Source organism: Piliocolobus tephrosceles, chromosome 19 (genome assembly GCF_002776525.5).
Source record: "Piliocolobus tephrosceles isolate RC106 chromosome 19, ASM277652v3, whole genome shotgun sequence".
In the NCBI taxonomy this organism is placed as follows: Eukaryota; Metazoa; Chordata; class Mammalia; order Primates; family Cercopithecidae; genus Piliocolobus; species Piliocolobus tephrosceles.
Genome location: NC_045452.1, coordinates 6,805,821 through 6,830,193, shown reverse-complemented (window position 1 = coordinate 6,830,193; position 24,373 = coordinate 6,805,821). Strand labels below are relative to the sequence as shown.

The 24,373-nt window shown below is 43.4% G+C and overlaps 1 protein-coding gene and 1 gene segment (V, D, J or C); both read right to left on the bottom strand.

Annotated features, from left to right (window-relative positions):
- Positions 1-118: 118 nt before the first annotated feature.
- LOC113223385 lies at positions 119-17,340 on the bottom strand. The segment is given in 3 exon segments: positions 119-141; positions 16,675-17,073; positions 17,184-17,340. Coding segments are annotated over 2 exon segments (537 nt in total).
- A 3,452-nt stretch (positions 17,341-20,792) lies between these two features.
- LOC116418542 lies at positions 20,793-22,778 on the bottom strand. The gene is made up of 3 exons (XM_031934655.1): positions 22,210-22,778; positions 21,973-22,060; positions 20,793-20,908 (listed from the first exon to the last, which is right to left on the bottom strand). The coding sequence occupies exons 1-3, from the start codon at positions 22,729-22,731 to the stop codon at positions 20,793-20,795; spliced, it is 726 nt and encodes a 241-aa protein (XP_031790515.1). The 5' UTR covers positions 22,732-22,778.
- Between the last annotated feature and the right edge of the window lie 1,595 nt (positions 22,779-24,373).

Genomic DNA, 24,373 nt, shown 5'->3' with positions numbered 1-24,373 from the left:
GGAAGGGTGTCCTGTGTGCTGTGGGGCTGGAATAAAAGGAAAGGTGTCCTGGATACTCATGCACACTCTCCTACTCCTCTATGTATCCACTGTTCTTGGAAGTAGAGAAACGGCACCAAACATAAATCTTCCTCTTTTTTACTGTGGTAAAATAGTCAAACATAAAATACATTATTTTTAACAATTTTCAAATGTATACTTCAGTGATATTAAGTAAATTAACACTGTTGTACAACCACAATACCACCACTCATCTCCACAAAATTTTTATTTTCCCAAACCAAAACTTCATATCTGGGAAACATCATTTTACTTCTTGTCACTGTGGAGTTGACTCCTCTAGGTACCTCATATAAGGGCTGGCAAACAATTTTTGTCCTTTTGAAGTCAGCTTATTTCTGCTGGCATGATGTCTTAAAGGTTCATCCATGCCATCACATGGGTCAGACTTTCTTTTTAAGGCTGAATAATATTCCCTTGTGTGTGTATGATATATCTCGTTTATTCATTAGATGGACACTCGGGCTGCCTCCACCTTTTAGCTATTGTGAACAATGCTGCTATATACAAGGGTGTACAATTTTTTCTTTGAGATCTTGCTTTCAATTTTTTCAGGCACATTCCCAGAAGTGAAAATTCTGATAAAATGGTAATTCTATGGTTAATTTTATAAGGAACAGCCATAAGGCATCCACAGTGGATGCATCATTCTGCAGTCTCTCCAGCAAATGGTAACAGTTGCGATTTCCAAAAGTCTTTGCTGGAACTTTTTATTTTCTATTATTTGTTTAATGTCATCCTAATGAGTGTAGAGTTGTATATTATTGTGATTTGATTTGCATGGTACTAATAATTAGTGATGCTGAACATCTTTTGATGTACTTATTGGACATTCGTAGGTCTTTTTTTGTAGTAATATCTACTCAAGTCCTTTGTCATTGTTTTATTCAGGTTATTCCTATTTTTGTTGTTACTGTTGAGTTGTAGGAGTTCTTTCTATAGCTTTGATGCCTTATCAGATATAAAGTTTGTAACAATCTTTCCCATTCTATTATTTGCATTTTCACTCTGTTGGTAGTGTCCTTTGATGCACATAAGTTTTACAATTTGATGACATCCAATTTATCTATATTCTTCTTTTACTATGTTTTCCCTGTCTTTTTTGTGTCATATCCAAGAAATCATTTCCAAACCCCATGTTGTGGACCTTCTTCCCAATGTTTTCTTTTAAGACTTAGTTGTGGCTCCTCCATCTGCATCTTTGATTCTCTTCCAGATTGCATGTGGATATCCAGTTTTCTCAACAGCATTTGTTAAAAAGACTGTTATTGCCCCACTGAATGGTCTTGACAAGCTTTTTAAAAATCATTTGAGGTCGGGCGTGGTGGCTCAAGCCTGTAATCCCAGCACTTTGGGAGGCCGAGACGGGCGGATCACGAGGTCAGGAGATCGAGACCATCCTGGCTAACACGGTGAAACCCCATCTCTACTAAAAAATACAAAAAACTAGCCGGGCGAGGTGGCGGGCGCCTATAGTCCCAGCTACTCGGGAGGCTGAGGCAGGAGAATGGCGTAAACCCGGGAGGAGGAGCTTGCAGTGAGCTGAGATCCGGCCACTGCACTCCAGTCTGGGCGGCAGAGCGAGACTCCGTCTCAAAAAAAAAAAAATCATTTGACCATATAACTGAGAATGTTCTCCAAGGCACTCAATTCTATTCTATTTGTCTGTATGTCTGTCTATATGTACCACTCTGTTTTGATTAGTGTATCTTTTTAGTATGTTTTGAAATCAGGAAGTATCAGGACTCCAACACTGTTCTTCTTTTACAAGATTATTTTGGCTATTTTGGGTATCTTGATATTCTACACAAATTTTAAAATTATATCTATTCTTGCACCAAGTAGTATCGGAATTTTGATAAATATTGTGATGACTCTATAGTATATTTTATTTTGGTTTCTACTGGTATCTTAACAATATTGAGTTTTCCAATACATAACCAAAAACATCTTTGCATTTATTTGTGTATTCTTCAATTTCTTTTAGCAATGTTTTATTGTTTTCAATGTGCAAGTGTTTTACCTTCTTAAGTTTATTCTTAAGTATTTTACATTTATTTATTTATTTTGGACAGAGTCTCACTGTGTCACCTAGGTTAGAGTGCAGTGGCACCATCTCCTCTCACTGCAAACTCTGTCTCCTGGGTTCAAGTGATTATTGTGCCTCAGCCTCATGAGTAGCTGCAATCACCGAGTATGCCACCCACCCAGCTAATTTTTTCATCTTTTTTTTTTTTTTTTTTTTTTTTGAGACGGAGTCTCGCTTTGTTGCCCAGGCTGGAGTGCAGTGGCCAGATCTCAGCTCACTGCAAGCTCCGCCTCCCGGGTTTAGGCCATTCTCCTGCCTTAGCCTCCCGAGTAGCTGGGACTACAGGCGCCTGCCACCTCGCCCCACTAGTATTTTGTATTTTTTAGTAGAGATGGGGTTTCACCGTGTTAGCCAGGATGGTCTCAATCTCCTGACCTCATGATCCACCCGTCTTGGCCTCCCAAAGTGCTGGGATTACAGGCTTGAGCCACCGCGCCCAGCCTCATCTTTTTTTTTTTTTTTTTTTTTAGTACAGACAACTCCTGACCTCTGATGATCCACCGTCTCAGCCTCCCAAAGTGCTGGGATTGTGGGCACGAGGTACCGTGCCTCCCATATTTTACTCATTCTAATGATAAAATTTGAATTGTTTTCTTTTTTTAAATGTATAAGAATGTTCATAGCAGTTTTATTCCTAATAGCCAAAAAAACAAACCAACCAACAAACAAACAAACAAAACAGAACTGGAGAGAATCTACATGTTCCTCAACTGGTGAATGGTTAAACAAGCTTGATACAACCGTACCATGAAACATTACTCAGCAATAAAAAGAAACAAACTATATAATTGATACAATGCAACTCAGATATATCTCAAGAAAACTGTGCTCCTTGAAAAAAACCAGTGTTGAAAGGCTACATAATATATGATTCCATTGTTATAATATTCTTTTTTTCCCATAAGTTATTGGGAAGATGGTGTTTGGTTACATGCGTAAGTTCTTTAGTGGTGATTTGTGAGATCCAGGTGCACCCATCGCCCAAACAGTATACACTGCACCATGTTTGTTGTCTTTTATTCCTTGCGGCTCTCATGCTCTTCCCCCCAAGTCCCCAAAGTCCACTGTGTCATTCTAATGCCTTTGTGTTCTCATAGCTCAGCTCCCACATATCAGTGAAAACATACGATGTTTGGTTTTCCATTCCTGAGTTACCTCACTTAGAATAGAGAATAGTCGCCAGTCTCATCCAGGTTGCTGCAAATGCTGTTAATTCATTCATTTTTATGGCTGAGTACTATTCCATAATATATACATACTACAGTTTCTTTATCTACTCGTTGACTGATGGGCATTTGGGTTGGTTCCATGATTTTGCAATTGTGCTGCTACACACATGCGTGTGCAAGTATCTTTCTCGAATAATGACTTCCTTTCCTCTGGGTAGATACCCAGTAGTGGCATTGCTGGATCAAATGGTAGTTCTACTTTTAGTTATTTAAGGAATCTCCGTGCTGTTTTCCATAGTGGCTGTAGAAGTTTACATTCTCACCAGCAGTGTAGAAGTGTTCCCTGAAAGCTGCATCCATGGTAGCATCCGCTGTTTTTGATTCTCCAATTATGGCAATTCTTGCCGGAGTGAGGTGGTATCACATTGTGGTTTTGATTTTTATTTCCCTAATCATTAGTGATGATGAACATTTTTTCATGTTTGTTGGCCATTTGTATATCTTTTTTGAGAATTGTCTATTCATGTCCTTAGTCCACTTTTTGATGAGATTGTGTGTTTTTTTCTTACTGGTTTGTTTGAGTGCATTGTAGATTCTGGATATTAGTCCTTGGTCAGTTGTATAGATTGTGAAGATTTTCTCCCACACTGTGGGTTGTCTGTTTACTCTTCTGAATGTTCCTTTTGCCATGCAAAAGCTCTTTAGTTTAATTAGGTCCCAGCTCTTTATCTTTGTTTATAATGCATTTACTTTTGGGTTTTTGGTCATGAAATCCTTGCCTAAGCTAATGTCTAGAAGCATTTTTCCAATGTTATCTTCTAGAATTTTTATAGTTTCAGGGGTCTTATGTTTAAGTCTTTAATCAATCTTGAGTTGATTTTTGTGTAAGGTGAGAGATGAGGATCCAGTTTCATTCTCCTATATATGGCTAGTTAATTACCACAGCACCGTTTGTTGAAAATGGTGTCCTTTCCCCATTTTGTGTTTTTGCTTGCTTTGTCGAAGATCAGTTGTCTATAAGTATTCAGGTTTATTTCTGTGTTCTCTATTCTGTTCCATAGGTGTATGTGCCTATTTTTATACCAGTACCACACTGTTTTGGTGACTATGACCTTATAGTGTAGTTTGAAACTAGTGTGTGATGACTCTAGATTTGTTCTTTTTGCATAGTCTTACTTCGGCTCTGCGGGCTTTTTTTTTTTTTACTGGTTTCATGTGAATTTTAGAATTGTTTTTTCTAACTCTGTGAAGAATGATGGTGGTATTTTGATGGGGATTGCAGTGAATTTGTAGATTGCTTTTAACAGTATGGTCATTTTCACAATATTGATTCTATCCATCTATGAGCATGGAATTTGGTTCCATTTGTTTGTGTCGTCTATGATTTCTTTCATTACTGTTTTGTGGTTTTCCTTGTAGAGGTCTTTCAACTCCTTTGTTAGGTATATTCCTAAGTATTTTATTTATTTATTTATTTATTTATTTTGCAGCTATTGTAAAAGGAGATGAGTTCTTAATTTGATTCTCCAGTTGGTCACTGTTGGTGTATAAAGAGCTACTGATTTGTGTACCTTAATCTTGTATCCAGAAACTTTGCTGAATTCCTTTATCAGTTCTAGGAGCTTTCTGGAGGAGTCCTTAGGGTTTTCTAGATAAGTGATCATATTATCAGCAAACAGTGATAGTTACACTTCCGCTTTACTAATTTGGATGCCCATGATTTCTTTCTCTTGTTTGATTGCTCTGGCTAGGACTTCCAGTACTATGTTGAAGAGAAGTGGTGAGAGTGGGCATTTTTGTCTTGTTCCCATTCTCAGAGGGAATACTTTCGACTTTTCCCCATTCAGTATTATGTTGCTGTGGGTTTGTCATAGATGGCTTTTATTACATTAAGCAAAGTCCCTTGTGTGCCGATTTTGCTGTGAGTTTTAATCATAAAGCAATGATGAATTGTGTCAAATGCTTTTTCTTCATCTATGTAGATAATAATGTGTTTTTGTTTTTAATTCTGTTATCTGGTGTATCACATTTATTGACTTGCTTATATTAAACCATCACTGAAGCCCACTTGATCCTGGTGGATTATCTTTTTTATATGTTGTTGGATTCGGCTAGCTAGTATTTTCTTAAAGATTTTATCATCTATGTTCATCAAGGATATCGATCTGTAGTTTTCTTTATTGGTTGTGTCCTTTCCTGGTTTTGGTATTAGGGTGATGCTGGCTTCATAGAATTAATTAGGGAAGGTTCCTTCTTTCCCTATCTTATGGAATAGTGCCACAAAGATTGGCACCAATTCTTTGAATGTCTGGTAGAATTCTGCTGTGAATCCGTCTGGTCCTGGATTTTTGTTGTTGTTGTTCTTGGTAATTTTTAAATTACGATTTCAATCTCACTGCTTGTTATTGGTCTGTTCAGGGTATCTAATCTTCCCTGATTTAAGCTAGGAGGGTTGTACTTTTTCAGGAATTTATGCATATCTTCTAGGTTTTCTAGTGTTCACAGAAGCCTTGAATGATCTTTTGTATTTCAGTGGTATTAGTTTTACTATCACCTGTTTTGTTTCTCTGTGAGGTTATTTGGATTTTCTGTCTTCTTTTCTTGGTTACTCTTGCTAATGGTTTATCAATTTTATTTATTTTTTCAAAGAACCAGCTTTTTGTTTCATTTATCTTTTGTATTGTTTTGGCTTCAATTTCATTTAGCTCTGTTCTGATCCTGGTTATTTCCTTTCTTCTGTTCTGTTTGGGTTTGGTTTGTTCTTGTTTCTCTAGTTCCTTGAGGTATGACCTTAGATGCGCTCTTTCAGACTTTTTGATGTAGGTGTTTAGGGCTATGAACTGTCTTCTTAGCACCACTTTAGCTGTATCCCAGAGGTTTTGATAGGTTGTGTCATTATTGTTGTTCAGTTTAAAGCATTTTAAAATTTTATCTTGATTTCATTTTTGAGCGAGTGCTCATTCAGGAGCAGGTTACTTAATTTTCATGTGTTTGTATGGTTTTGAAGGTTCTTTTCAGAGTTGATTTCTAGTTTTTCCATTGTGGTCTGAGAGAGTACTTGATATAATTTCAATTTTCATAAATTTATTGAGGCTCATTTTATGGCCTATCATATGGTCTATCCTGGAGAAAGTTTCGTGTGCTCTTAAATAGAATGTGTATTCTGCGGTTATTGGATAAAATGTTCTATATAATCTGTTAAGTCCATTTGTTTCAATGTGTAGTTTAAATCCATTGTTTCTTTGTTGACTTTCCGTCTTGATGACCTGTCTAGTGCTATCAGTGGAGTATTGAAGTCCCCCAATATTATTGTGTTGCTGTCTATCTCATTTCTTAGGTCTATTGGTAATCATTTTATCAATTTTGGAGCTCCAGTGCTAGGTGCACTTGTGTTTAGCATTGTGATATCATCCTGTTGGAAAAGGCCTTTTACCATTACATAATGTCCCTTTTTGTCTCTTTTAATCACTGTTGCTTTAAAGTTTGTTTTGTCTGACATAAGAATAGCTACTCCTGCTCGCTTTTGGTGTCCACTTGCCTGAAATGCCTTTTTCCACCCCTTTAAGTTTATATGAGTGTTTATGTGTTAGGTGAGTCTCCTGAAGGCAGCAGCTAGTTGGTTGGTGAGTTCTTATCCATTCTGCTTTTCTGTATCTTTTAAGTGGAACATTAAAGCCATGTACATCCAATGTTTGTATTGAAATGTGAGGTACCCTTGCATTCATTATGCTCTTTGTTGCCTGCATACTTTGTCTTTTCTTTTTTGCATTTTGCTTTTTAACTTGTAATTTTGCTGTATAGGGTCCGTGTGATTTATGCTGTAAAGAGATTCTGTTTTGATGTTTTCAGGATTTGTTTCAAGATTTAGAGCTCCTTTTAACAGTTCCTTTGCTGCTAGCTGGGTAATGACAAATACTCTCAGCATTTGTTTGTCTGAAAATTGCTATATCTTTCCTTCATATATGATGCTTAGTTTCACTGGATACAAAATTGTTAGCTGACAATTGTTTTGTTTAAGGAGGCTGAATATAGGGCCCCAATCCCATCTAGCTTGTGGGATTTTTGCTGAGAAACCTGTTAATCTAACAGGTTTTCCTTTATAGGTTACCTGGTGCTTCTGCCTCACAGCTTTTAAGATTCTTTCCCTCATCTTAATTTTGGGTAACCTGATGACAATGTGCCCAGTTGAAGAGCTTTTTGCGATGAATTTCCCAGGTGTTCTTTGTGCTTCTTGTATTTGCATGTGTAGGTCTCTAGCAAGGCCAGGGAAGTTTTCCTTGATTACTCCCCCAAATATGTTTTCCAAGCTTTTAGAATTGTCTTCTTTTTCAGAAACACTGATTATTCTTAGGTTTGGTCGTTTAACATAATCTCAAACTTCTTGGAGACTTTTTTCACATTTTCTTAATCTTTTTCTTTGTCTTTCTTGGGTTGGATTAATTCAAAGACCTTGTCTTCCAGCTCTTAATTTCTTTTTTTTACTTTTCAATTCTATTGCTAAAACTTTTCAGAGCATTTCTCATTTCTAAAAGTGTGTACAAAGTTTCATGAATTTTTGATTGTTTTTTCTTTAAGCTATCTATTTTCTTGAATATTTCTCCCTTCACTTCTTGTATCATTTTTTTGGATTTCTTTGCATTGGACTTCGCCTTTCTCTGATCCCTCCCTGATTAGCTCAATAACTAACATCCTGAATTCTTTTTCAGGTACATTAGGGATTTCTTCTCGGTTTGGATCCATTTCCGGTGAACTAGTGAGTGTGTTGTGGGTGGGGTGCGGCGGGGCGGTGTTGATGAGCCTTGTTTTGTCACATTACCAGAGTTGGTTTTCTGGTTATTTCTCATTTTGGTAGGCTCTGTCAGAGGAAAAGTGTAGCACTAAAGGCTGTTCAGATATTTTTGTTCCGTGGGGTGTTCCCTTGATGTAGTACTCTCCCCTTTTCCTGTGGATGTGTCTTCCTGTAAGCTGAACTGCAGTGATTGTTGTTTCTCTTCTGGATCTAGCCACCCAGCAAGTATACCCGGCTGATACTTGGGGTTTCTGCAGAATCCTGTGATGTGAACTATCTATGAGCCTCTCAGTCATGGATACTAGTGCCTGTTCTGGTGGAGGCGGCGGAGGGTGCAATCGACTCTGTGATGGTTCTTAGCTTTTGTAGTTTAATGCTCTATTTTTGTGCTGGTTGGCCCCCTGCCAGGAGATGGTGCTTTCTTGAAAGCATCAGCTGTAGTATTGTGGAGAGGGACAGGTGGTGGGTGGGGCCCTAGAACTCCCAAGATTATGTTCTTTATCTTCTGCTACTACAGTGGGTAGGGAAGGACCATCGGGTGGGGGCGGGGCTAGGCGTGTCTGACCTCAGACTCTCCTTGGGAGGGTCTTGCTGCAGCTGCTGTGAGGGATGGGGGTGAGATTCCCAGGTCCCTGGAGTTGTATACCTAGGAGGACTCCTTAGGGTTGCCTCTGCTGAATCATGCCAGTTGTCAGGGAAGTAGGGGAAAGGCAGCCGTCACAGGTCTCACCCAGCTCCATGCAAACCAAAGGGCCGGTCTCACTCCCCTCACTGTGCCCCTGACAATAGCCCTGAGTCTGTTTCCAGCCTGAGGGCGAGTATGGCTTGAAAACTTGCCTGAGGCTTTCTGCCTCCCAGCTGTGAAAGAAAAATGCTTTAGTTTTTTTTCCTGCTGTGAAGTCTGCAAGCCGAATTGTGCCCTACCCCAAATTCCCACCAGGAGGTCCCTCACCCCATTCAAATTGTTGCAAAGTTCAGCTAGGAAGTCCTCCCCGTGGAGTTTTACCCACTGCTCCTCTGCCCTCCTTCCTGATGTATCCCTGTGGTGCCAGGCAGGAATGGGTTGCTTGGGGATTCAGCAAGTCCCCAGGGCCTCTCTGCTACCTCCTACACCCCTGTATTTCACTGAGCTTGGCTGTTTAACTTAGCTCCGCTCCAGGTAAAGTTGAGAACTTCTCCCACAAACAGACCTTCAGATTCTCCAGTAGGGGTGTGTGTTTGGGAGAGGAGGGTCTCCCTTTCCCACTTCCGCAGTTGAGGCACTCACAGTATTTGGGGTGTCTCCCAGGTCCTGTGGGTGCAGTTCCCTTCCTTCAGAGGGTCTGTGCATCCTCCTGAATTGTTTTCTTAATTTCATTTTGGGTGATTTGCTGTTTGGTTGTTTAAGTACAGAAATATAAGTGACTTTCCTTCCTCTTTATTTTGGTAGAGACAGCTTCTTGCTTTGTTGCTCATGCTGTTCTTGAACTGTTAACCTCAAGCAATTCTCCCACCTTAGCCTCCCTAGTGTTGGGATTATAGGTGTCAGCCACCATGTCTAGCCGTGAGATGTTCTTAAATAATTCTTTTTTTTTTTTTTTTTTTTTTGTCTGAGACGGAGTCTCGCTCTGTTGCCCGGGCTGGAGTGCTGTGGCCGGATCTCAGCTCACTGCAAGCTCCGCCTCCCGGGTTTATGCCATTCTCCTGCCTCAGCCTCTCAAGTAGCTGGGACTACAGGCGCCCGCCACCTCGCCCGGCTAGTTTTTTGTATTTTTAGTAGAGACGGGGTTTCACCATGTTAGCCAGGATGGTCTCGATCTCCTGACCTCGTGATCCGCCCGTCTCGGCCTCCCAAAGTGCTGGGATTACAGGCTTGAGCCACCGTGCCCGGCCGTTAAATAATTCTTTCAGAATTATTTTCTGGGTCTTTTAATGGCATTCTACATATGATATTATGTCATCTGAAAGCAGAGATAATTTTTTACTTTCAATTCTTGTTTTTTTTCTGCTTATTTCTTTTTCTTGGCTAAATGCTCTGCCTAAGTCTTCCAATAATATTTGCAATTGAAGATGTGAAAGTATGCATCCTTGGTTTGTTCCTGATATTACAGAAAATACCTCTCATTATTCAGATTTTATATGATGTTAGCTATGGGAGTTTCATAGATGGTCTTTACTATGTTGAGGTAGTTTCCTTCTATTTATAATTCATCGAGTTTTTGTCATGAAAGGGTGTGGAGTTTTGTGAAATAATTTTTCTGTAGCCAGGGTCTTAGTGCTTTGCATCTGGATGAGCCACTCTGCTCTACACCAAACCATACCATGTCTATTACATGCCTGGCTTTAGATAGGAAGGGATACCTTGTGTACTCCACAGGTCACTCCTCCAGACCCACAACAGTAGTAACCTGCATGAGGAGGGAGGGGAACAGAAGAGGCCCTCTGTAGATGTTGACTGAGATGGAGGTATCTCTGCCACCCTGGACCCAGACATGGGCAACGTGTTTAGGGACAGGAGGGGAATGGGCCAGAATCAGAAGCAATAGAAGTAGGGGACTGGCTCAGGCTCCTGTGGGTAATTTGGGGTGACAGTTATAGGGAGTCACCCCATTTGTCCCAGAGTTGGTGGCTGTGTTGATGAATCTCTCAAAAAAGTCAATTCCTTTCTCACTCTGACCACCACCTGCTGATAACCCCTCTTCCTTTAGATTGATCAGGCCTCAATCAGGCATTAATCCTTTACGCCCCCCAAATGTAGGAGACCAGCTGGACTTCTATGAATGGCCCCAAAGTTTCTATTAATGGGTTTTAGGTGAAGGAAAGGGGGTGAAATGGTTCTTTCATGCAAATCAGCCCCCTCCCCATATCTCCCAAGCCCTTAGTAGAACCTCACCCCAGACAGTCACTTGAATACATTTCCCAGGTGGGGTGGAGAAGGCCAGGCTGGCTGCAGTCAGCTTTCCTGTGAGGACACAGCCACTGATCCAGTGAGCAGATGAAACAAGGTCACAGCAGGGGCTGGCTTCCCAGCTGTCATCATCTGCAGACTGCTGCAGGACAAACCCATAGCACCCAGTGCTACCTCAGTTCGAGACCCATTGAGTCCTTCAGTTTCTCCATACCTTTGTCTATTTCCTTTTTCACCACAGATAGAACTGTGGGGGCACTTGTTAAGATGCATCTGCACTTATTGCTGTGAACACAATTCCTGTACCATGATATGCCTGTCTGGTCCACTTTGCTAATTTTAGTAAAGTCCTGGGATCTTGGCCTCCCTGAAGGAGATTCCCTGACAAACATCAGAGCCCTGAAGTTTCATCTGTCATTGGATAGAAGGAGAGCCAGTCTGAGCTCTACTAATTTTACGTGTTATTTATGCCCTCCTGGCTGAAGCCATTCTGTGTGGGGACTGAAGAGCCCCATTGCATCTGGTTGTGACAGGACATGAGGTCCCAGGTCCAGACCTCAGGCTGTAGCAATTTCTGGGAAGGCCCTGAGTCTGCAAACTTAAAGGATAATGGAAAGAATTAGGGAAGTGAGTAGGGATCATTAATTGGGGATCATATCACATGTGTTTAGTGCCAACTGACATGCTCACTTGAGGGTAGCTGTCTTAGAGAAGCTCTGTCTTTGAGGTTAAGCACCTAGACCTGGCATCAGGAAGGGCAGGCCTGTCTCAGCTCTGCCTCTTTCAAGCTGTGAACCCTGTGTGGAGTTTCCAGATAAAATGCAGGGCACCCAGTTGTTTGTATTTCAGTTGAACAATATTGTGTGGGAGATACACATACTGATTCTTTATCATTGTTTTTACTGAATTCAAATGTAACTGTCCTCCAGTGTTTATATCAGGTTGGTGCACAAGTCCTTGTGGGTTTTGCCATTACTTTTATTTGTAAAACCTGCAATTACTTGTGCATCAATTTAATATTTGATAAATTTTAGAACCTTACCTCCAGGCCACAAACACTATCTCTTCACTCAGGGCCTACTGCCTGAAAAGCAATAATAAAGCTTGTCGGGATTAAATGAGGGCACACCCTCAGGAATTAAAAAGCTGTTGACTGATAGTAAGATTGCAGTTGTTCTAAATCTTAATGCAACTAATCAAAAGCTCTGGGATACAGCAACAGTGGTGCTAAGAGGAAAGTTTATAGCATTAAATACCTACATCAGAAAGTCTGAAAGAGCACAAATAGACAATCTAAGGTCACACCTCACAGAACTGGAGAAACCACAACAATCCAAACCCAAACCCAGGAAAAGAAAATAAATAACGAAGGTCAGAGCAGAACTAAATGAAATCAAAATTAAAAAAAAAAAAACAAAAGATAAATGAAACAAAAAGCTGGTCCTTTGAAAAGATAAATAAAATTGGCAGACCATTAGTGAGATTAACCAAGAAAAGAAAAGAGAAGATCCACATAAGCTCAATCAGAAACGAAATGGGAGATATTATTATTGATACCACAGAAATACAAAAGATTATTAAAGGCTACTATGAACTCCTTTATGTACATAAACTAGAATCTTAAAGGAGATAGATGAACTCCTGGAAATATACAACACTATTAGGTTAAACCAGGAAGATGTAGAAACTCTAAACAGACCAATAACAAGCCGCTAGATTGAAATGGTAATTTAAAAAATTGCAAACAACAAAAAATTCAGGACCAGATGGATTCACAGCTGAATTCTATTAGATATTCGAAGAAGAACTGGTACCAATCCTATTGACACTATTTAACAAGATAGAGAAAAAGGGAATCCTTTCTAAATCATTCTGTGAAGCCAGTATCACTCTAATACCAAAACCAGGGAGGACATCACAGAAAAATAAACTACAGACCAATATTCCTGATGAACCTAGATGCAAAAATCCTCAACAAAACACTAGCTACCCAAATCCAACAGCTGTCATAAAGACAATCCACCATGGCCGGGCGCGGTGGCTCAAGCCTGTAATCCCAGCACTTTGGGAGGCCGAGACGGGCGGATCACGAGGTCAGGAGATCGAGACCATCCTGGCTAACATGGTGAAACCCCGTCTCTACTAAAAAAAATATAAAAAACTAGCCGGGCGAGGTGGTGGGCGCCTGTAGTCCCAGCTACTCGGGAGGCTGAGGCAGGAGAATGGCGTAAACCCGGGAGGCGGAGCTTGCAGTGAGCTGAGATCCGGCCACTGCACTCCAGCCCGGGCGAGAGAGCGAGACTCTGTCTCAAAAAAAAAAAAAAAGACAATCCACCATGATCAAGTTGCTTTTATACCAGAAATGCAGAGATGGTTTAACATCCACAAGTTGGTAAATGTGATACACCACATAAAGAGAATTAAAACCCAAAGTCACACGATTATCTCAATAGATGCAGAAAAGGCATTTGACAAAATCCAGCATCCTTTATGATTCAAACCCTCAGCAAAATCGGCATAGAAGGGACCATACCTTATGGCAACAAAAGCCATCTATGGCAAACCCACAGTCAACATTATACTCAATGGAGGAAAGTTAAAAGCATTTCCCCTGAGAAATGGAACAAGAAAAAGATGCCCACTTTCTCCACTTTTATTCAACATAGTACTGGAAGTCTGAACCAGAACAATCAGACAAGAGAAAGAAATCAGGGGTATCCAAATTGATAAGAAGGAAGTCAAACTGTCACTGTTTGCTGATAATATGATTGTATACCTAGAAAACCCTGAAGACTCACCCTAAAAGCTTCTAGACCTAGTGAAATAATTCAGCAAGTTTTTGGATACAAAATTAAGGGACACAAATCAGTAGCAGTGCTATAGAACAACAGCAACCAAGCTGAGAATCAAAGCAAGAACTCAACCCGTTTTACAATAGCTGCCAAAAAAAAAAAAAAAAAAATACAAAACTTAGAAATATACCTAACCAAGAAAGTGAAAGACCTCTACAAGGAAAACTGCAAAACACTGCTGAAAGAAATCACAGATGACACAAATGGAAATACATTTTATGCTCACAGATGTATAGAATGAGTATTGTGAAAATGACCATACTGCCAAAACAATCTACAAGTTTAGTGCAATTTCCATCAGAATACATCCATCATTCTTCACAGAGCTTCGTAGAACTAAAATTCATATGGAACCAACAAAGAGCCCACATAGCCGAAACAAGTCTATGCAAAAATAACAAATCTGAAAGCATCACATTACCTGACTTCAAACTATACTATAAAGCCATAATGACCAAAACAGCATGGTACTGGTGTAAAAATAGGCACATAGACAAATGTAACAGAATAGAGAATGCAGAAATGGAGCAAAATAGTTAGAGCCAACTGATCTTTTACAAAGCAAACAAAAACATACAGTGGGAAAAGGAGATGCTATTCAACAAATGGTGCTGAGATCATAGGCAAGCCACATGTAGAAGAATGAAAATGGATCCTCATCTCTCATCTTATACAAACTAACACAAGATTGGTCAAAGACTTAAATCTAAGACCTGAAACCTTAGAAATTCTAGAAGATAACATTGAAAAAAACGCTCTAGACATTAGCTTAAGCAAACACTTTATAACCAAGAATCCAACATCAAATGCATTAAAAACAAAGATAAATAGATGGGACTGAATTAAATGAAATAGCTGCTGCAGAGCAAAATAAACAATCAGCAGAGTTAACTGACAACCCACAGAGTGAAAGAAAATCTTCACAATCTATACATCTAATAAAGTATTAATATCCAGAATCTGCAAAGAACTCAAACTAATCAGCAATAAAAAAACAAATGATCCCATCAAAAAGTGGGCAAAGGACATGAATAGACAATTCTCAAAAGAAGATATGGCTGACAAGCATATGGAAAAAATGCTCAAGATCACTAATGATTAGGGAAATGAAAATCAAAGCCACAGTGTAATACCACCTTACTCCCTCAATAATGGGCATAATAAAAACATTTAAAACAACTGATGTTGGCATGGATGTGGTGAAAAGGGAACACTTTTACACTATTGCTGGGAATGTAAACTAGTACAACCACTATGGAAAAGAGTGTGGAGATTCATTAAAGAACTAAAAGCAGATCTACCATTTGATCCAACAATCTCACTACTAGGTATCTACCAAGGGGAAAAGAAGTCATTACATGAAAAAGATAGTTGAACACTCATGTTTATAGCAGCACATTTGCAATTGCAAAAACATAGAACCAACCCAAATGCCCATCAATCAACAAGTGGATAAAACAAATGTGATATATATATACACACAGACATACATACTGTGGACTACTACTCAGCCATAAAAAGGAATGAAATAATGGCCTTAACAGAAACCTGGATGGAATTGGAGACTATTATTGTAAGTGAATTAACTCAGGAATGAAAAGGCAAACATCGTATGTTTTCACTCGTAAATGGGAGCTAAGCTATGAGGACGCAAAGACATAAGAATGACACAACGGACTTTGGGGACTCAGGAGAAAGGGTGGGATGGGGTGAGGGATAAAAGACTACACATTGGGTGCAGTGTTCCCTGCTTGGGTGATGAGGGCACCAAAATCCCAGAAATCACAACTAAAAAACTTATTTATATAGCAAAACACCATCTGTTCCCCAAAAATGTATTGAAATAAAAAATTTAAAAAACACCAAAACCCTTAAAAAACCAAAATAAAATAATTAATATAAAAATGTAAAAAAGATGAGAAACTCTCCCATTATAGAGAGAATCAGAGGCAAGAGATGAAGAAGCAGGAATCCAGACAAGCCCTCACTGACTCCTGTCACCTTAGATGAACATCACCCGTAGAGTTTGATTTGATGGACAACAAATTCAAACATTAAAATACATAAGTAAATAAACAGAATCAGAAAAAAAGTCCTAGGACCCTCCAAGGTTGTAATGAGCCCTCTGCAGAATGGGATGCAATTCAGCAACAACAGGGAGAATCTCAAAAGAAGCATGCAGAGCGAAAGAAGCTCGAACAAATGGGAAGATGGTGTTTGATAACACTAGTGAGTTTCAGAAAATGGAAACCATACAGTAGTGGCAAAGGCAGTTTCCTGGCTGCCCAGGCGGGCATTCGGGGAGCGAAGGAGATGACAAAGTATCCTGAAGAGCTGCTGTGGTTGGTCACAGGTTGTATAGCTCAGGGGTGGTGATATTTTCAACGATCCAGAAAAATGTCAAAATGGGCCTAATTTAAGGCTATAAATTCAGCTGGTTTACTAGGTGTGCATTTTTCCTTCATAAAAGGAGTTTTGTTAAGAAAACCAATAGGCTCAGGAGAAAAGAAACACAGGGACTCACAATGAGGAGCAGGGAGAGGAAGACACAGCCCCGGAAACTCCTGGAATTGGGGGAAGGAGAATAATGAATACATGGGTTCCCCATCAGAGGTGGGTCTGAGATGACACAACTGGACCTGCCACCTGAGCCCAGGACTTCAGTGTAGAGACCCTGTGTCCCAAGTTAAGGGAGAGGGACATTCTGTTTCCTGGATTCCCTGTTTCTGACTCTGAGGACAGAAGGGGAGGAGGAGCCTCCACTCCCAGGCAGGGCTCTGGATGCCCCTGGGACCATGAAGGAAGCAGCAGCCACAGAAGCCACATACCAGGCCTGAACAGCAGCTACCGTGCCCTCACCCTCCTGGAAGAAGAGGAAGTGGGTTCTTGTCTCAGTTCCCTCCGGGCCTGGAGCACTGTGTCAGCATTCAGGCTGCTGTCATAGGACTGGCAGTAATAATCAGCCTCATCCTCAGTCTGGAGCCCAGTGATGGCCAGGGAGGCTGAGGTACCAGACTTGGAGCCAGAGAATCGGTCAGAAACCCCTGAAGGTCGCTTATTATTTTCATAGATGAGGAGTTTGGGGGCCGTTCCTGGGAGCTGCTGGTACCAGTGCACATCATAACTTCCAATGTTGGAGCTGCTCCCAGTGCACGAGATGGTGACCTTCTGCCCGGGGGTCCCAGACACTGAGGGTGGCTGTGTCAGCACAGACTGGGCCCAGGACCCTGGAAGTGGGAGAGACACAGGAATCATGATTCTGCTTCTAGAGACAAGAGGAGAAACCAGTCATTCACGAACTTCCCAGGGCCCCTCCCCTGGACCTGTATCCAGTCACCTGTGCAGTGAATGAGAAGGGTGAGGAGGAGAGGAGACCAGGCCATGCTGGAGACTGTCCTGAGTGCTGCCTCCTGTGCCCACAGCTGAAGCAGAGCTTCCCCAAATCTCTCCCTGCCCCTCTTCATACTCTGAGAGTGGGAGGGTCCATCCATGCAAATCAGGCCCCCAGCTTTCTAATCCCACTCTGGGCTCTGGGTCAGGCCTCTATGCCTGAGGATGTCAGGGGGTGGCAGGAGTGGGGTTGTGTGGTCCCAGGGGGTGGTGAGGACACAGCTGTGAGCCCTGAGCAGAGGACACTAGACAGCGCAGGTGGCTGGTTCTGCTCTGATCACCCCCAGTCTTCTCAGGAATGGTCCCCAAGCGCCCCCTGGTGTCTAGACCAAGACAAACCGTTGTAAGACAAGGTGACCAGAACCTCCAGAGACACCTCTGCCTCCCCGCTGTTCTGTCCAATGCCCCTGCTCAGGGCCAGGCCAGGAGGTGCTTGTGTCTTCTCCCTGTGACCTCAGGGCAGTTCTCCCACTTTACTGGGCTCCTTATGGGTGAATCTGTCTGCGGCGCTCTCACTGTTTATTGTAGAGGACTCAGGTGGTGACTACGCAATGTCCTCATACGTCAGATTCAAACCCACACCAGGGACCGACTTTCATGGACTCACTTTCCCACGTGTGGGGACACCTGGTCCTCTCATGTGGCTCCTCCGTGGTGTCCAGAGCTCTCCTTCCTCTGTGGATCCTGCAGCACTGAGTAGGAGGGAAGCGCTTCCCTCTAGGATGCCCAGGGCACATTCCCAGAGGGTTATTCTGGTCAATTTTCACTCTCTACTTCCCCAGAATTGCAGTCATCGTCATCCGGATCTTGTGACCGGGCTGAGCCGTGCCTCACATACAGGACAAGGCTGCCCAGGACCCCCTCCCTGCCCAGGAATGCTCTTCCTGGTGGATGCCCCATCAGCTCTTAGGGTGAGGGCAGAGTGAGGAGCAGGTCCACAGCTACCTCTCCCAGGTCAGCCCCACCCTGGGTCCAGCATAATGTGGCCCATGTGATAAAAGGTAGGTTTCTGCCAAATAGTTACTGAGCACGTATCTTTTGCTGAGCATAGAGCGCAGGGTTAGAAATGCCATGTTGATCTAGGCAGCCTAATCCCTACCTTGTGCAGCTGCCCTGATGAAAACACAGGCATAGGAGGGGCCCTGGAGTCCTCTCTTCTACCCCCTTAATCCCTGGGGCAGAGACCAGAGAAGTCCCTGCTGCACTCCAGGGTCTGAGAAGAGACCTCGACTAGGTGTGATCACAGGGGAAGAAGGAAGAAGGGACTACAAGAGAAACAAAGGAATGTGGACATGACCTGAAGATTCCTGAGGTTCAGGAGAAGATGTAGGGAAGTCCACCAAGTAGATACAGATGTATAACATTAGATAAATAACAGGATCTAGGAGAAGTGGATTCCCAGGAAGGAGTGATTGTGATTGAGAAAGACACCCTGGCAGGGCAAGTCCTCAGAAATCCAAGAAGATGCACTTTTGTTCCCCAAGTCCAGGAGCTTGCTCACTGCTTGGGCCTGATCTGCTGGGGCCACTGGAGAGGAAGGCAGGGTGGAGCCACGTGTCAGTAGGAGAGGCATGGAGAAGGGGAGAACGTGGGCAGAAAAAGAGGAGACTCCACGTTGGGAGAGCCTGGATGGGAGGTGTGCGATGGCAATGTCCACATGTACAGGTATATTTCTAGATATTTCATATAAATGGGATCTTGTTAATTTTCAGATTACTGTGAGAGAAGAAGACAAATTCCAACTATCTTGCTATTTTTCTAAAAGACAGTGTATCTTCAGCCAAGAAAATTTGCTTCACAGGTGCTATCCTGGTGGACTATAAGCACTGTGTTTTAAAAAGGCTTTTTTACATTTCTTTTACCATCATACTGCTTTTTTTCAGAAATATATATACCAATTAAAATTGTTGACATAAGCTAATACTACATTCTTGTGAAAGTTATGCACTTAACTTTTTGAAGCATATACTCTGGACCTTTCAGAGGTTATTCGTTGAGAACATTCACTACCTAATGTATTCATGCTGTCGTTTCTGAGGAGTAAACTCTTGAATCTCTGGAATTAATTTTCTGAGATCTTGGAGTAATTCCTAAGAGGTAATGACACTTTTCTTTCCTAACCCTGTATTTGTCTAAGGAACCCTCCCCGCTCTCTTTTTTGTGACAATGGGCTGTAGATACATGGTTGGCATCATTAGCTGCTGAGTGGAAAATGAGCCATGACAGGAAATGAGAATAGAAGGGTGAGTATAGAATTTTGGAAATCAAATAGCTCTAGACCTGAGAAAACAACATGAAAATTTTAAATAGAGATGACACTTTCTAATAGGACATTGAGAAGGAGAATCTAAGGTTTGAATAATCTAGGAGAGTTCAGTTATGGCTTTAATAGTTGGCTTTGTGTCCTGAAGGGGCAGGGTCACGGCTGAATCAAAGCCAGGTTGCTGCTGATCCCAGACCCTGTGACCAGGACCAAGGGGAGACTCTCAGCAGTGACACAGCTGGCCTGGCCAAGCAGTGCCTTGAGATGAGAGCAGAAGGAGGCACCGTAAGAGTGCATGGAGAGAGGGGTCGGTCCACATGCTGTCCCACGAATCTGGTCCTGACTGGAAAGAGGGGTAGATGGATGACAGGGGCCACGGTGATGGTGATCAGTGGCTTCTAGTGTGGCTTCTTGAACTTCTTTCCCTTTCTTTTTTCTCCTCTGTGCTTAGGAGGCCAACATGAGGGTGTTTATCTGCTTCTTGTCTCTCCTGAGGTTACCTAATTCTCCTGTCAATGCCTCTTTGATGAGAATGGATGTGTCTTGGCCCAGGATTGATCTGTGAACAGAATATCAGAAAGGCCAGAGAGCCCAAGGTGGAGATTTGTGGGTCAGAGACTCTCTTGCTTGTGTCCCAGCCCAGCTTTCCATTTTCACAAGACAACACCCACCACAAACTGAAGATGAGGCTGGAGGATGCAGTGGTTCACACAGTGTGGCTACTTAGGCAGAGCTCCTGGTCTTTTTCCTTTTCCTGTCATATCTGGACCCCAGATCTCCCGGCCATGAGTTTAGCATGTAATTGTCCCCAGCTGCAATGTTAGGGACAGGCAGTGTGTGGCCCAAACCCATAAGATAAGCTGCCTGGTCACCATGACGCTGTCATGGGAGATGGCATGGATGATTTAGTCCGTTGGTCTTGCAGGCTGAGATTCCTCACCAGTGGGTCAGGGAGGGCAGATCTTTCTCATTCAGGAACTTTTTTGTAGTGAGGATGTCATATGTAAAACTGGAGAGTCATTTTGTTTCCAAATAGGAATTCAGCCAGGGGACAGGAGAGGTTATGGAGAACTAACATCTCATATATCTCAGAGATAAGTTTTCCTCCCATTGCCATGTGGAAAGGAGAAAGGCCTGTGATGCCTTTGAACAAGGCTGGGGAACTGTTGTCTAAGTTTCCATTGTGACAATGAGTTCCAGTCTTCCTGCAGCCCCCTTGCGCTTGAAGGACACCCCCAGCAGTGTGATCACTGCGCACCCCTCAGGTCCTAAGGCCCGCCTTGCACTCTCCCTTCACCCAGGCTTCAGTCCCTCCTCCCCAGACACCAGGGCTGAATCTGACCACTCTCTCCTGGTGACCAGAGCTGCTCCCATGGCTTTCACACTCCCTACCTCCTTGTCCGTCTTCGCTGAAGCATGTGGAGTTTTCCTCACAAACTTAGCTCAGATTCTGTGTCCTCCTTGTCCAACCCTCTAATGGCTCCTCTACCCTCCCCCACCCAAGCTCTCTTCTCCTCACTGTGGGATGCCACCTTATTACTTCAATATTTTAACTTGATTCTGTTTTCCATGAGTCAGTGTCAGCTAGAATATTCTGGGATTATCTATCAGCCTTCATCCATTTTGGTGTCAGTGCTGGGCTCTGCTACGAGGGCGTAAGTCTTAAATGTCAGGGTCTGGGAGCTTCAGTACAATCAAATTCCCTGAAAGCCCCCGATTCTATTGGCCTGAGAGTGTGGCTCAGCCTCCCTTCAATGCCTGAGTGGGCAAGAATCCTCAACAAATTCTTATCTGAGGAAAGGAACCTCTTCAGACTTTTTAAAAATTCTCTTCTTACCCAAACTGGAACACAAGAAAAAATGAGTAGATGGCTCAGGAGATCTGGTCCACCATCTGAGCCTCAGTTTATGCCCCTCCTCCTCACTTTAGCAAGAGTGTCCTCACTATTTTCTGGTTCCAGACACGTCCACCACCTCCCTCCATCATCTGAAGGACTGGCTTGCGCTGCTGCCTAATATAATGTCTGCACCTCGCCATGCCCTCTGTGGCTGTCTCCTCTTTTTTTCTGTGGAAGGAGGAAGCCAGGGGGTGGCTGGGAGAGAGAAGAGAGGGGAGCCCTGAGTAGATTCCTGATTTCTAACTCTTTCTTCTCCTCATTGTGGCACTGAGAGGTGAGGAGCAATTTGCAAGGGGTGGGGTTGGTGCCCTCTAACCCTGTCCTGGGCATATAGAAAGAAATGTTTTCTACAGATTCAGAGACAGCCCTTACAGAGTTTGGAAACAATGCCCGGGATGGAGGCCCTGCGCTGAACAAGGTCCTCAGGTAGCCCTAAGCCTTCACCTGGCCATAGCTATAGTGATCAGAGTGATGGGAGGAGGGTGACGGAAGGAGTCCAGGTCTTGTGAAGCACCTCTACACCCTCAGGTCTCTAGTGAAGCTCAAAGGCCCACACCTCCTCCCCCGTCCCCTCACCATGGGCAGGTACAGGAAGGTCTGTGAAGACACAGCTGAACCTGCCACCTTGGCCCACGATATCAGTACAGAGACCCTGTGTCCCAAGCTGCGGGAGGAGGATATTCTGTTTCTTGGGGTCCCTGTCCCTGACTCTGAGGACAAAAGTGGGGGAGCCTCCACTCCTAGGCAGGGCCCTAGGGGGGAGCTGCAGCAGAAGCTACAGGTCAGGCGTGAGCAGCAGCTGCAGGCACTCACCCTCCTGGCAGAGGAGGAAGGAGGTTCTTGTCTCAGTTCCCCATTGGCCTGGAGCACCATGTGAGCACTCAGGCTGTCATCCCATGCTAAGCAGTAATAATCAGCCTCATCTCCAGTCTGGAGCCCAGTGATGCCCAGGGTGGCTGAAGTGCCAGACTTGGAGCCAGAGAATCGTTCAGAAATCCCTGAGGGTCGCTTATTATTTTCATGGATGAGGAGTTTGGGGGCTGTTCCTGGGAGCTGCTGGTACCAGGATACATATTTTCTCCCAATATTGGAGCTGCTTCCAGAGCAGGAGATGGTGACCTTCTGCCCTGGGTCCGCAGACACTGAGGGCGGCTGCGTCAGCACAGACTGGGCCCAGGACCCTGGAAGCGGGAGAGACACAGACGTGGTGATTCTTGGTCTAGAGAGAGAAGGAGAAAGCAGGGCCTCATGGGCTTCCAGGACCCCTCCCCGACCCTCTGTCTGGGCACCTGTGCAGTGAATGAGAAGGGTGAGGAGGAGAGGGGACCGGGTCATGATGAAGATTGTCTCGAGTCCTGCCTTCTGTGCTCACAGCTGAAGCAGAGCTTCCCCAAATCTCTCCCTGCCCCTCTTCATACTCTGAGAGAAGGAAGGTCCATCCATGCAAATCAGACCCTCCAGCTTTCTGATCCCACCCTGAGCCCTGGGTCAAGCTCCTCTGCCTGAGGATGTCAGGGAGTGGCAGGGGTGGGGCCATGTGGTCCCAGGGGGTGGAGAGTTCACATCTATGAGCCCTAAGCATAGGGCACCAAGCAGGACAGGTGGCTGGTCCTGCTCTCATCACACCCAGTCTTCTCAGGAATGGTACGCTGGCCCCCCCCCTCGTGTCCATTGTGCACCACCATTGTATGACAAGGTGACTAGAGCCTCTCAGAGACACCCCTCCCTCCCTGTTGTTCTGTCCATGGCCTTCTCCATCAGGTCCAGGTCAGGCAGCTCCCTGAGTCTTTTTTTCGTGACCTCAGGGCAGACTTCAAATTCTACTGGGTTCCTCAGGGGTGAATCTGCCCATGGCTCCCAGGCTATTCACTGTATAGGACTCAGGTGGTGACTACACAAAGTCCTCTTACGTCAGAATGAAATCGAGAGCCCTGACCAGCCCCATGGACTCATTTCCTCACCTGTGGGGTCACCGGGTCCTCTGCTCTCGTGTCGCTCCTCCCTGGTGGCCAGAGCTCTCCTTCCTCTGTGGATTCTGCAGTGCTGGGTAGTCGGCAGCTCTTCCCTCTAGGATGGCCGGGACACATTCTCAGAGGGTTATGCTGGTAAATGTTTGTTCCCTATCTACTTTTCCACACTTGCAGTCATAATCATCTGGGTTCTGTGACCAGGGATCTCACTCAAGGAGTCTCTTCTCCATCACTGAATGCCAGTCTTCAGGAGATCCTGGCAAATGACTTTGCAGTGTTTCGCTTAAGAGCAAAAAACCAAATTTGCTCAGTATTTGAAGATGAGAAGAATTAAAACTCTAACTTGTTTTGACCGGAGTCTGTACGCTGGTAAGCCTGACACATGGTAGCCTTTAGGATCAACCATTCCAACTAGGATGTTTAGGAAATAATATGGCTCAAATTCAGTAATGAGTGTTTTGGGCATGTCTTAAAGATGATAGAAATTATTCATCTTTGTTTTGTAATGAAATCTAGAATATGATACATTAAAAACAATAAACTGAAGGAAAAAGATAATCTTGTTCATTAAAGTGAAACAGATTGTATATATGACTGCGGGAGTTCTGGCATGATACATCTTGGACTCAACAAATCTTTGTTTGTGGAATCCCATGTGGTTGGAGAACAGCAGGATAGTTATGTTATTTACTCTGGTGAATCTAACACCAGGCAGTTGTAGTACTATGAGGCCTTAAATGCACCATTTAAACAATGAACTAGGCTGGGTGCGGTGGCTCATGCCTGTCATCCCAGCACTTTAGGAGGCTGAGGTGAGTGGATCACTTGAGGTCAGGAGTTTGAGACCAGCCTGGTCAACATGATGAAACCCCATCTTGGGCCAAGTGCAGTGGCTCATGCCTGTAATCCCAGCACTTTGGGAGGCAAAGGTGGGCAGATCACAAGGTCAAGTCATCAAGACCATCCTGGCCAACATGGTGAAACCGAATCTCTATTAAAAATACGAT